This window comes from Colius striatus, chromosome Z, assembly GCF_028858725.1.
Source record: "Colius striatus isolate bColStr4 chromosome Z, bColStr4.1.hap1, whole genome shotgun sequence".
NCBI classification, from domain to species: Eukaryota; Metazoa; Chordata; class Aves; order Coliiformes; family Coliidae; genus Colius; species Colius striatus.
In genome coordinates, this window is record NC_084790.1 from 44,397,371 (window position 1) to 44,410,587 (window position 13,217).

Here is a 13,217-nt window from a genome sequence, read left to right on the forward strand (position 1 = left end):
ACATAGCAATGAATGTAAAAGTGACCTCAAACACTTTCGCCATTGCCTACAGAGGTGCTAAACAACTTTATTTAGTGTATAAAGGTATTAATATTTCTAAGTCTATTATATTATAAATACAGGAAAAAAAGAGTTTTCTTTAATTGGCAGTTTCTCTGACCATAGAGGCTCCACTTGTGCTTAATGTTTCTAGAGTTATATTTGTGAAAAAAAAGCAACCAGTCATCCATAAACCTCTTTAGGTTCAATGCCTAAGTAAACAGTATTATTTTAAAAATCAATATATGTACCAAAAATTGCAAGTGCATTAAAAAAATCAAACTTTTTTGATGAGAAAAATATTACAGAATTCATCCTTAAATTTCAAAACACTTAATTTTTTTTTAAAGAAAAATTCTACAAGTAGTTAAATTACAGGAGTTACTGTTCATTGCAATACAGACACAGAAACTAATGTTGTCCTTGTGATTGACTTTAAAAAATTTTAGCTCACAAAATTCCATTCTGATAAAAATAGTAAATTATCTTCTCCTAGGGCCAGATTCTATGTGGGGGATGCAGCATGCCACCCTGCCTCCAGTTATCAAATGTAGCCACGCTACCATGGTGATGTGCTGAATAGAAACCGAAAAGCTAAAATTGAAACTATTATCACCAGGTGGCTCATGACCAGATTAAACAAGTTTCCTGATAAAAAAATATTGATGGTGAGAAATAACTGGAACATGTGTTCCACATACCATGATCTTCTGCTACCAGGCAGACCCAAATGGATTAAAATGGTGCTTTTTCTGTTTGCAACACAGAAGTGCATCTACATGATGTATAGTAGATGTATGATGTGTAGACACAGTACTGGCACATGGATCCAATTTCTGAAGTCCTGAATGAGATCCTAATACTGCTAACGTAACTCAGAGGGCCAGGCACTGTGCTTCACTGCAGATGTAGTCTGTGAGTCGGAGACAGGATTTTTGCCTATTCAAATCATTTTTAGATAAGGACTACATTTTTCCTAAGAGTCTAATCAGATGTCACTTCCCCTCTATTAGGCATGCTCTCTTAACTGCATCTCAATTCCTCCTGTCTCAGGAAATGTGATGTGTAACAACTCACTCTGTGAGTGCTTTTTTTTTGTTCAGTGCAGACAAAACCAGCTTGATTTAAACTACTGCTAACATGGTTTTTCTCTGAAATACTAAAAGCTCTCAAAGAATCAATTGCGGCACCTTGGTGCAAGTAGCAATAAGACTCAGGTTCTCCTGCTTTAATTGCTGAAGCATCAGTGCCAACAAGACTTGTGTTTTGTCCCAGAAAAAAGTATCCATAAATGAGGTGTAATTTTTACTAGTTTTCTAGGCATACTACAATTTGTCTTAGCTATGTGGCATAATTTCTAATTATGACAATGACCATAAACTCAATTGTAATAAATATTATTGCATTGCATGACCACCACACAATTTCTAATTTTCAGCTCTCAAGAGTTAGGGTTTTTACATTTCCCTAGGAATTGAAACCAGAAGATCTACTTTTTCCGCCACTCCCCCTAACCCACCTTACCCCTCCATGTAATTTCTTCTCTTTCAGTATTGTTGAAGTATATTTACCATTTGAGAGACCTTCAAGTATTCTTAGAAAAGGCTATGGCTTATTTTTTTTTTTTTTCTAAAAAACTATAAAGGAGTTCTGTGATTCTGTGATTCATATTAAGGATTTGATCAGTCTTATAAATATTGTATCTGTTTACAATATAATGAAATATGTAATAACCTATTAAATGAATACTAATTGTATTAATAGCTTATAATTAGATCAAAGCAACCCACATATTCCAACTGAAAAGCTTAGTCTTATTTGAGAGTGCTTTGTCACTTAACCTTTTTCAATTCATCTTCAATCACATATGACTTCCAGATTTATCTTCCTCCTTATAATTACACTGAATTAACTTTAATTCCTATCTATTACAGGTTAAAACCTGTCATCATTGAATCATAGAATTACAGAATAGGAGAGTTGGAAGGGACCTTTAGTGATCATCTAGTCCAACCCCCCTGCCAAAGCAGGTCCACCTAGATCGGTTCCCACAGGAATATGTCCAGGTGGGTGTTGAAAACCTCCAGAGAAGGAGACTCCACACCCTCCCTGGGCAGCCTGTGCCAGGGCTCCCTCACCCTCACAGTGAAATAGTTTTTTCTTATGTTTAAACGGAACTTCCAGCTTTTTTCCATTCCCCCTTGTCCTGTTAGTAGGTACAACAGAAAAAAGGGATGCCCCAACCTCCTAACATCCACCATTTAGATATTTGTCAATATATTAATAAGATCTCCCCTCAGTCTCCACTCCTTTAGACTAAATAGCCCCAGTTCCCACAGCCTTTACTCATAGGAAAGATGCTCCAGTCCCCTGATCATCTTGGTAGCCCTGTGCTGGACTGTCTCCAGAAGTTCTCTGTCCCTCTTGAGCTGAGGAGCCCAGAACTGGACAAAGGACTCCAGATGAGGCCTCACCAGGGCACAGTAGAAGGAGAGGAGAACATGCCTTGACCTGCTGGCCACACTTGTCTTGATGCATCCCAGAATGCCATCAGCCTTCTTGGCTACCAGGGCACACATCATGAGCTCAAAGAGTATGTGTTAACTTCTTATATATGGTAAGACAGCTCTGTTGCCAGAAATTGTGGTTTCTGTCTAAATTATATAGAATTTGGAGCTGACATTTTGTAAAACAGAATCTAAATGTGAAAGTCAAACAGATGGTTTTGTAAGGAAACATAAGCATTCTGTGCAAAACTTAACTCACTTCTAAAAATTATCTTGTATTGAACACACAAAAGATGTTCAAAAGTAGAAACTGTAATTATGAAAAGCAGAATAACAGAGGACACAGCTTTATCTTCATCATGACTGCTACAGTATTATTAAAATAAATCAAAAGTGTGTTGTTGCACTTCAAATTTTCAGATAATCAAAAAGCAGTAATAAAGAGAGGTATAGATAAGAAGACAGGAAGGTTTATGACTTTCTGTTTAGATAGTTTTTTTCTGTTTCAAATATAATGTTAACAAAGGAAAACACTTGGTTTGGCACTCTGGCCTTTAAATTGCAAGACTATGTGAGAAATAATGGCAAAATTGTGCCTACCTGAGCAAATGGTGTCACAATCAAGTCATCTCCATGTCTGAAAAAATGAGCAGAGTTGTAAGTTAGGTGTATGACTGGAAACTTATCTCACTGCTTTAACAGAAAGAAAATCAGGTTTTACAATGCAACGTATGTAACTCCAGATTTATTCTTCTGTAGTCACTACTGCTGCTTCACACGTTCTTTGAAAAGCAAACCTCAACCTGGTTATTTCCCAGCTGCCTGGCTGTCTACAGCTGATGAACCAGACAGTTTCTGTGCTGTGGGCTGGGCAGGTGATAACTGCCTGAGACCCATCTGCAGATATTTCATCCCAAAGGATGCAGATGAGAATAGAGAAAGTGACCCCATTCAGAGTTAGCAACAGGTTTATCAGCACTGCATGGGCAAGTAACTGCAGATGGCTGGGCAGCGTGTTGCAGATGGATAGAAACTTTCAAACTGACTCACAGTTCTGTAGCTATGGCGGGGTGACCAAGTGTGTACCATTGCTGTCACAACTTCACCTACACCATGGGGTGACATACACTCAAGAGAAGAAGAGAGGAAAGGAAAGTGGGGTTACTTTGCTTCTATACCAAAAGCTGCCACTTGAAATGGTTTCAGAAAAATACAGGCTTGTAAATCCAAGTAGGCAGAAGGCCTACTGAGCTAAAGAGTAGTGTCTGAAGCACTGAGGTTATGGAATCAAGCCTCTCCAGAGGACCATAGGGACAGTGTTCACCTATCATGTTTAGTGTATGGCAGCAATCAAGACAAATTTTTCCAAAGACAAAAATGCAATGTAACTCTGTTTTTAATTCTCATGTATTTTCCTGCAGTGAATTTATCATGATGAGTTACAATTTGCAGATTTCATCAGAACCAACCATTCCTTTGGTGGTACTTTAATTTTATTTAAGTTCAAGCATAAAACATGAGTATTTAATAACAGATTTCGCATCCATGAAAATGTAATTAGAAAAATTGGGAAATATTTGAATTGCTAAATCATCATTCTTATAATTGATACACAATCTGTAAGACTGTAATGTTTTTGCAGATATTGCAAAATCCTAGTAAAAAAGAAGTACAACCAGAGAACCTGTAAGGACAAACCCTCCTCTCTAATATTCCAAATTATAATAATGCTTAATATCTGTGTAGGTGGTTTTATTAACATCTCTTTTATTTCTGTTAGTTGAAATACAGAAATAGGTTTTTAAAGACCCTGTAGAAGAAGTCAACCCTTTTAAAAAGGTCCTTGCATGAGTGTTTGGAATCAAATGTTGCTTCAGCTGAAACCATAGCCCCAGCCTGGCTGTGAAGTCTGTAAACCTGATCCTCACACCAAGCCAGAAGAAACATGACACCGTGGGAAGAGCTCAGAGGCCTTAATTGGCCAATGAAGCCAAATCCAATAGGTTATTATAGACATTATGAAGCATCCCAGGGTATTAACATGGGAGTTAATGACCAAATGGGTTTAGTATCTCTTCACATTCTCACTGGGTTATGAAAACATCAGGAAGTGCCCTAGACTACTATTTCTGATCAGGATTGCTTAATGAGTTACACAGCTACACAAAGTCTTCAGCAGAAGATAAGCCTTACCTTTTCTCTCCTGTTTTCCACTTAAAACAGTCATAGTGTGAATGCATTCACTATCTCATTTCCTGAAAAATTCTACTGTCTTCAAATTCTGTGAAATAATATTATCTGCTGTCTGACAGCTGGCTTATATATTCCTCAGTAAAATCTGTTGGTTTTTTGCCTTTTATAAAGAATATTTTTACTATTTAAGTGTAGCTACTCTACTTTCTCTTCTGTTTTGACACTTAAAAGAGACACAGCTGTGTAGAACAAGGAATCCTGCGTTAGTCATCTGAATGACTTCTGCAAATATGGAAGAGCCTAAGGCTTCAAGTAAATTATTTGCCGGTCTTCTGGCACTTTATCTGTTACTCAAGTTGTTTATGCAAAAAGCAAAAAGAGTTGAGCAAATTATGAGAAATGCATGTGTTTTCTATGGATTTAATTGTGGACAGAAAATGTGTCTCAAATCAATATGCAAATCCATTTTTTTATGATCTAGTCTTATTTCCACATTTGGAAATTATGAAGGGGCAGAATCTTAGCAATAAAACATTTACAACCAGGAGCAACATTGGATAATGAACAAACACATTAAATTGCTTCTACTTATGAATGAGACAGATAGAACTAGTTCTTTCTGGCATCACAAGCACCTGGTAATGACAAACATTCTGAATGCCCAATATGTGACACAAACGCAACAATAATCACCAGAGCCTCAAATTCCCAGGCAACTGCTGCAGAATAGTTCTTAACTGTCAAAGTGTAGATTAACAAAACTATGAAATTAGGATGATCGCTCTTCTAAAAATCTCTTGTGGACCTCCTTATTGGAGGTGGTACTTGTTCTTTTTCCCATTCAGTGACCTTTTTTGCTGACACTTGAATGCTGAGGCACTTTTATGAGGCAATAAGTACATATTTCTGTGCTTTCTGTCCTGAAGGTTTTGTGTTTGTTTTTTTTTTCTATCAAACATCATGACCCCACTCCTCTAATTTTCAGACTTCATTCTACTTGAGCTCTTGATGGGCTGCATTTCAATGCAGAACACTGATAAAAGAGTGTGGGTTGTAGTTTTTTGAAGGAGTAATTATTAAATATTAATTTAATGCACTGAAATAAACACAGGATTTACTTTTAACTTTTCAAATGCCCCTTGTGTTAAAACCAACAATTACAGAAATTGTTATTATTTTGGTGAGAGAGTGTTACTGAAAGTATAAATATCCACAGCTTTCGCAAGCAGTTGAGCGTGTGTCAGACCCACTTGAACAGAAAAGCAATTGCATAGTGTGGTAATCTTTAATCTATGTTGGGTCAGGAAATCTGGAAAAGGTGAGAGAGTTCAAAAAGGGAGCAGATAGGTCTAAAGTGACTGTGGGTTTTTTTGTACAGAAGAGCAAGAACATATTATTGAATCAAAGTGCTATTGATCCGCAGTGTACTGCAGCGTAGTAAACACTACAACATATGAGTGTCCTGCTGTTATCTTTTCAGATCATACAGAAGTTGATAGATGATTCTGAATTCTCTGGATTCCGGACAGGATAGTGTCACACTTCCATATACAGAATCAACAAGGAGTATAAACCCCATGCAATACATCACAAGCTGCTAAATATATACAGATCTGTTAATCTTTAAGGTTAGAAGAAATTGCTCATATCAATGTTAGGCTCTGTTAACTAGAATGCCTGACATACTTGTTCATATCTTAATTTTTTGATAAAGGAGAACAGTTTTTACATGGCCCCAAAATTTGAAGTGATCAATCTACCACCACTAAAAAGACTGCTTAAGCCCTTAACAGTCTGCATGAGATGAGCTGCTGTTATATAAAACACAGGCCAAATTTCCATTTGCAGACAGAAGATTAAATAACACAATGCAAATTATTTACCACATTAAAGTGATGAAGCCTATCCTTCTGTATATTTTCTAGATTTTACTTCCTGACCTTTCCTGTGGGAAAAGCTTGAACTCACCTCATATAATCTATGGAGAAGGGTGCTCCCTGCTAAGTCAGAAGTTAGATGAAGGTGTTAGCTGATTCTTGCCAGCTAAAAAGCATAAAAAATATGCTTTCTTTCCTCAAGATTGACATTAATTTATCTCTTCTGTACCAATTACATGACAGTAATTAACTTTGCTCCCACTACAAAGGAACTTAGAGATGCATGCACGGACAGACAGAGAAGCGGGCAGGAAGATTAACACAAGGATAGAGCAGCTGACTGCATAACCTTCATTTCTTAATTAAGTTGAGATAATTTAATACAATCATCTAAGAGGAACAGCTAGAGAGACATTCTGCAGACCTGTTAGAATATAGTTTAAAAAGAGGGATGTTTTCTAATGCGATCAGAAAAAAGTCATGTGAGTCCTACACCTTAGCGATCACTAGAAATGTGGGTCTGCCCTTGCCAGTATGGAGCATCACAGGGAAGGTCCTGCATAAGATTTGTCTTCATAAAGGCCATACTAAGCTGAGATTAACCAAATGAATAATCTTGAGGACACATATTGGAAATGAGAGACATAAATAAGGAGGAGATAATGCACAAAACATCAATTCAACATAAACATTTTCATGTACAAGATATAAACAAAATTCCTAGTTAATCTTAATATGATTCTCACAGCATAAATTATAAGACCAGTGGAAATAATTTTGAAGTTTTGTACCAGTTTAAAGCATGATCATTCTAGTTTGTCACACTCTTCCATCTGAACGAAAAAGTCACTTATCTCCCTAGGATAAATATTGGCTGATGAGTCATAGAATCATAGAACGGTTGGAAGGGACCTATAGAGACCATCTAGTCCAACACCCCTGCAGAAGCAGATTCACCTAGGTCAGGTCACATAGGAACATGTCCAGGCAGGTCTTGAAGACCTCCAAGGAAGGAGACTCCACAACCCCCTCAGCAGCCTGTCCCACTGCTCCCTCACCCTCACAGTGAAATAGTTTTTTCTTATGTTTAAGTGGAAATTTTGTGTTCCAGCTTCATCCCATTACCCCTTGTCCTCTTGCTAGCTACTATAGAAAAAAGGGACGTCCCAACCTCCTGACACCCACTATTTAGGTATTTATAAATGTTAATAAGATCACCCCTCAATCTCCTCTTCTCCAGACTAAACAGCCCCAGTTCCTGCAGCCTTTCCTCGTATGAAAGATGTTCCATACCCCTGATCATCTCGATGGCCCTGTGCTGGACTCTCTCCAGCACTTCCCTGTCGTTCTTAAGCTAAGAAGCCCAGAACTGGACAAAGGACCCCATATGAGGCCTCCAGGGCAGAGTAGAGGGGGAGCAGAACCTCTCTTGACCTACTGGCCACATTCTTCTTGATGCATCCCAGGATGCCATTGGGCTTCTTGGCCACAAAGGCACATTGCAGGCTCATATTTAGCTTATTATCAATCAGGACTACAAGGTCTCTCTCTGCAGAGCTGCTCTCCAGCAGGTCAATCCCCAGTCTGTACTGGTGCACGGGGTTGTTCCTTCCCAGGTACAGGACTCTGCACTTGTCCTTGTTGAACCTCATGAGGTTCCTCTCTGCCCAACTTTCAAGCCAACTGAGATCCCGCTGAATGGCAGCACAGCCTTCTGGGGAATCTGCCAGTCCTCCCACTTTGGTGTCATCAGGGAACTTGATGAGGGTGCACTCTGTCCCCTCATCCAGGACATTGATGAAAATGTTGAACAAGACTGGCCCCAGAACCCATCCCTGTGGAACTCCACTGGCCACAGGCCTCCAACTTGATTCTTTGCCATTGATCACCACCCTCTGGGCTCTGTCACTCAGCCAGCTCTCGATCCACCTCACTGTCCACTCATCCAAGCCACACTGCCTGAGCTTTCTGATGAGGATGTTGTGGGAGACAGTGTCAAAAGCCTTGCTTAAGTCAAGGTAGATGACATCCGCTGCTCTCCCCTCATCCAGACAGCCGATTATGCACTCATAGAATGCTATCAGGTTGGTCAAACAGGATTTCCCCTTGGTGAATCCAGGTTGACTCCCCCTGATAACCATCTTTTCCTTCATTTGTTCAGTGATAACGTTCAGAATGAGTTGTCACAGGCTTTAAATCCAGTTGGCATAGTCTGTGTTGGCTTCTCTGGCTACAAACTTGGGACATAGCCTGCTTGAAAGACTAAAACTGCCAATTGACTTTGAAAAGCCCTAGGGGACGATGGCTGTTTGGAATCCCTAAACTGTGCTCCATAGCAAGAACTAAGGCTTTTGTCATACTATCACAAAAATCTATGCCATTTTTACAGGGATGTATTTAGGCACTTCTTTTTTAAATATAGAAGCATAGCAAATAAAAGCATGGGAAAACTCTTTCTATGTATGTACAACATGCATAATATGAAAGAACATGAACATGAAACTAGTCTTCTGTTTGAACCAGAAAAGCTATAGCAACCTCCTTTTTCAGTGTAAATGTCAAAATTTGGATTAAACACGACCTGCACTCATTTCTATATACAAGGCTGATTCAGATTTGTTGTCCAATAACGTGCTATAAATACAGCTTAACTGAGATATTAATGTTTTGCTTGCACATATGCTGGGACATAAATATGCTACTGCAAAGTCCCAAATGAAGAACAGAGAATGGAGTGATTATTTAGCCTAACAACTAGGATTTTTTTATCCTGCCTCAATAACACTATGAGAAGCCAAATAAATGCACAAGAAACATATGATTAGGTATGCTGAAAATAATGTGCATGGCACAAATTCAGACTTCAGCGGCAATGAAATCTGATTCTAGATTGCAATCTGACAGCCACAGAAACATCATATAATGGTACTAGTCAGTAGCTGTGCTCTAACGACAGTGAGCAGGAGAGTGGCTGGATGCTCGATGCAGCATGCACTTTATCATCTGCATTTAGAATGGGCTGGTTCACAATATTAATTTTGCAGGGTCAGAAATCACATTGCTCCCAGTTCATTTGTCCTGCAAGAATAGTGTTTAAGTCATGTCATCTCAACTTCTAAAGACTTTGAAAACATTTCTTTTAGTCTTAATGTGAGATAGCTCTGTCCTGCCTCCAAAAGCTAAGGCTGACTGGAAAAGGAAGCAACTTTCAATGTTGTACCCACATTATGGAGTGTGACAGAAACTGGTTTACAGCTTTTCCCAGATTATCAGTGGGTGGTCAGTCATTTGCATCTCATTGAAAGGCTGAGCACCATTTGAGGGATAGTCAGGCATCTAAGGCAGAGGCTAGGGACCACAACACTGTGGGCAGGTTGGGATTTAATGTTGAAAGAGCAAGCAATAGAAATTGCCAATGGAGTCATGAGCTATGGAGGAGGAGGAGGAGGTTGTTTTTCCCAGAGCATTTCTTTATTTCTGAGAACATGTGCCTTAAAGGATTTTTACAAAGAGCTACTTGAAACCACTTGTTCTATCACACGGCAGACAGAAATTAGACCCTGAATGAAGCAGACTCTTCTCAGCTATTGTCTGAGTGGTTTTGAAGACCACATTTTTCTATAACACTGTGTAGTTATGTCCTCCTGATACTTCTTTCTAATTCAAATGCAGAGCTTGCCCTAATTAGTCAAAAGTATTGCTGTAATATTGGGAGTTCTGAAGAGTTCCATTTACTTAATTTCAATTGAGCTTAGCCTGATGAAGGAGGATTTTCTCAGAAAAGCCACAGTTCCTTAGAAGCCCATTATCCCAGCCAAAAGAAAGGCTGGTTATTCTAGTTCTCCTTGGACTGTCTAAGTAAGCAAGTTAGACTTAGGAAGACAAACAAAATGGAAAAACAATTTCTCCAGCATAAATCGCACTAGCAAATATTCCAGATGCACTGGAATTTCCAAACAGCATATTGAGTACAAATCCAGTTACTCCAGTATGGTACATTTGTGAAGAAAATACTTGAGTGCCTTATGATCAGAGATCCAAAAGACAGCTCAAAACAAATGTGATCATTACACACAGCTAATACATACCAAGATATGCACATGTACCAATGTACCTGGAGATTTCCAGGCATAATGGATATTTTGTGCAAAAGTGTTTTCGTGCAAATTTTTTAGCATCTCAGTTCCTGAAGATACACTTTATTAGGGTTGAAAGAAGCCTTTGAATACTTGGAGTCTGCTCTGTTGAAGTCATAGGTGTTAGATTACTCAAAATACAGCCTTACTTCCAGTTGAACTGCATTAGCACCTAAGATGGCTCTCGCAAGATGTAGAAAGACAGGATAACCACCTCATTACAGAGTAAAAGACTGCAAATGAATAGTGAAAACTAAGGTTTTTTAAAATCAGTATTCTGAGATTTAATCCAGGTAATATTGGGAAGTACTACCTGGTTACCTGTGTGGTGCATCACCAGCAGCATATTGCAGCACCTGTGCTTTAAAGCAGACTAGAATAAAGGACTTTGGTGGGTCATATGGGTGGTTAGCTATGTCTCAGTGATGATGATCTGAACTAAGACCCATTGAATCCAGAAGCATCATTTGGGATATCTGGATGGGTGGAATCAGAATCAGGTGACTAATACAAATATTGGCAAGTATTCCTATTGTTCCTATTCTGTATAATATGCTATAGGAACACTACTGCACTTCTTCCATCTCTCAATAGATATCACAGCAACTTTGGAAAAGTTCTAGGGACATCAAGGCCCTTTGAGTCAGACCCAGAGATATAGTTGCTCATGAAGCTTAAATGTTTTCCAAAGAGACTGCAGTTGGAGTTGCCTGGGGAACTCATAGAGATACTGGTAAAGTCAGTCACCACAGAGGGATGCCAGCATGATGAACATGGACAACTAAATAAATCACATTAATCATATTCCCTCAAACTGCCACCAAACTTCAATGCTTTAATCCTACCATAATACAGCAGACTGTTTAGATGACAGAACAGTGGACAACTCTGATAAACTGGCCTGCATCAAATCTGAAAGAATTATTCCGTCCTAAAGAGAAACAGAACATGGACTTGCCAAATCATTTCACTGGCATAGGTGAAAAAACCAGTCTGCCTGGGGGTGACAGTGGCAATGGCAAGGAAAAAAAAAGCTACTGCAGTGTGGGAGTTTGGTTTGTGTCTTGAAGGAGGATCTGGATTAAGCTAGAGGATGTAGGACTCAAGCAGAAAAAGAGCTGAACTCAGTCAGAATAGCATGGGCCAATTCAACAATGCTATTGTACATACAACAGAAATCATCATTTAGCTCTAAGCAAGGCTGTAAACCTTCATCAGTGATGATCAACAGTGACTAAAGGATACGTTTGTTTTCTTCTCAGGTTAGAGAAAATTAGTGGATGTACACACATGACTGGAAGCAATCAAGTCAGTGCAGCTTAATGAGTTACTATTAATCAGTTTTGATTGCATTAGCTGACACATATAAACTCTTACCTTGTTGCAAATGAAAATAAAATGTATTACATTTAACTATTTCTAAGGAGCAGACATTTGATTGCTTGCATCTCCCTGCCCCATATGCTTAAGTGTTCAGAATACGATTGTGTTACTTCTGAAGAACAACAATACGTGACTTTCGATGTGAATCTTCTACTGATGTAGGTTGAAAGATTTTCTCTATTAAGGGAATGAGAACAGAGCTTCTGAGAGAACAGCACATACAAATGGTGATTTTGCAGCCTGAGTGAGCTTGCTCTCAGACAGATACAGCTTCAGAGTTTAGAAGCTTATCTCAGCTTCAAAGATTAGAGAAAAGGATCCCCTAACCAAATTCAAAGGACCTTAAATGTATGTACATAAGAAGAAACAAGACTTCAAGAAAAACAAAGTAAAACCACCAGCAGTTCAGATTGTCCATTTAGAGGAAACAGACTCTACAGCTAACAAGTGCTGCTTGTGCCCTGAGAGTTGATATCAAAACTAATCTTCTTTTGGATTGTGAAATAAATTCACCCTCTGCATGTAGGTGATTACTGAGTTAGGAGAACAGTCTGAGAAGCATCCACCAAAACATCCCTCTTTGCAAAGTTCTCTTTCTCCACACTGCTCTCATTCTTCAATATTGCATGTATGAGTATGCACACAAAATCACATTTATCCTTCCTCCCTTCCACTGCAGATCTGTGTAGCAAGTCTGGAGATGAGTGGTGTTGTGATGTAGTTGTAATCCCAGATAAGTATCGGCTTTGATACCATGTTTTTGATGACATACCACTTTTGACTGAAAAGGTTTAGAAATTCTGTCTGCTTTGTTTGGCGCAGGGGCAGTAACTTGCCATTTAGTTTCAAATTCCCATTATTTCCAGAAAAGGGAAAAATGCACAGCCTGACACATTGAAAGTGTTTGAAGGGGAAGTGATGTGTTTAACAACTGAGAATTATATTTGGAAAATGATTAACTTTTAGCATGTTGGCATAAACCAATAATGATTCTGTGTTGTCTTAACATAAGATGAAATCAGTTTGCATTGCATAAGAAAGTCCTGATTCAACAACCATATAAAACCATACTAAAAGATCTT

General features: G+C 38.7%; 1 protein-coding gene across 13 annotated transcripts in view; it reads right to left on the reverse strand.

Moving 5' to 3' along the window:
* The window catches only part of PDE4D (phosphodiesterase 4D), a 600,878-nt gene that overhangs the window by 101,030 nt on the left and 486,631 nt on the right, over nucleotides 1–13,217 (reverse strand). For all 13 annotated transcript variants that reach the window (XM_062017696.1, XM_062017695.1, XM_062017697.1 and 10 more), the window contains one exon: nucleotides 3,147–3,183. In XM_062017696.1, the coding sequence (XP_061873680.1) occupies nucleotides 3,147–3,183 (37 nt within the window). The remainder of the gene's footprint in view (nucleotides 1–3,146; nucleotides 3,184–13,217) is intronic.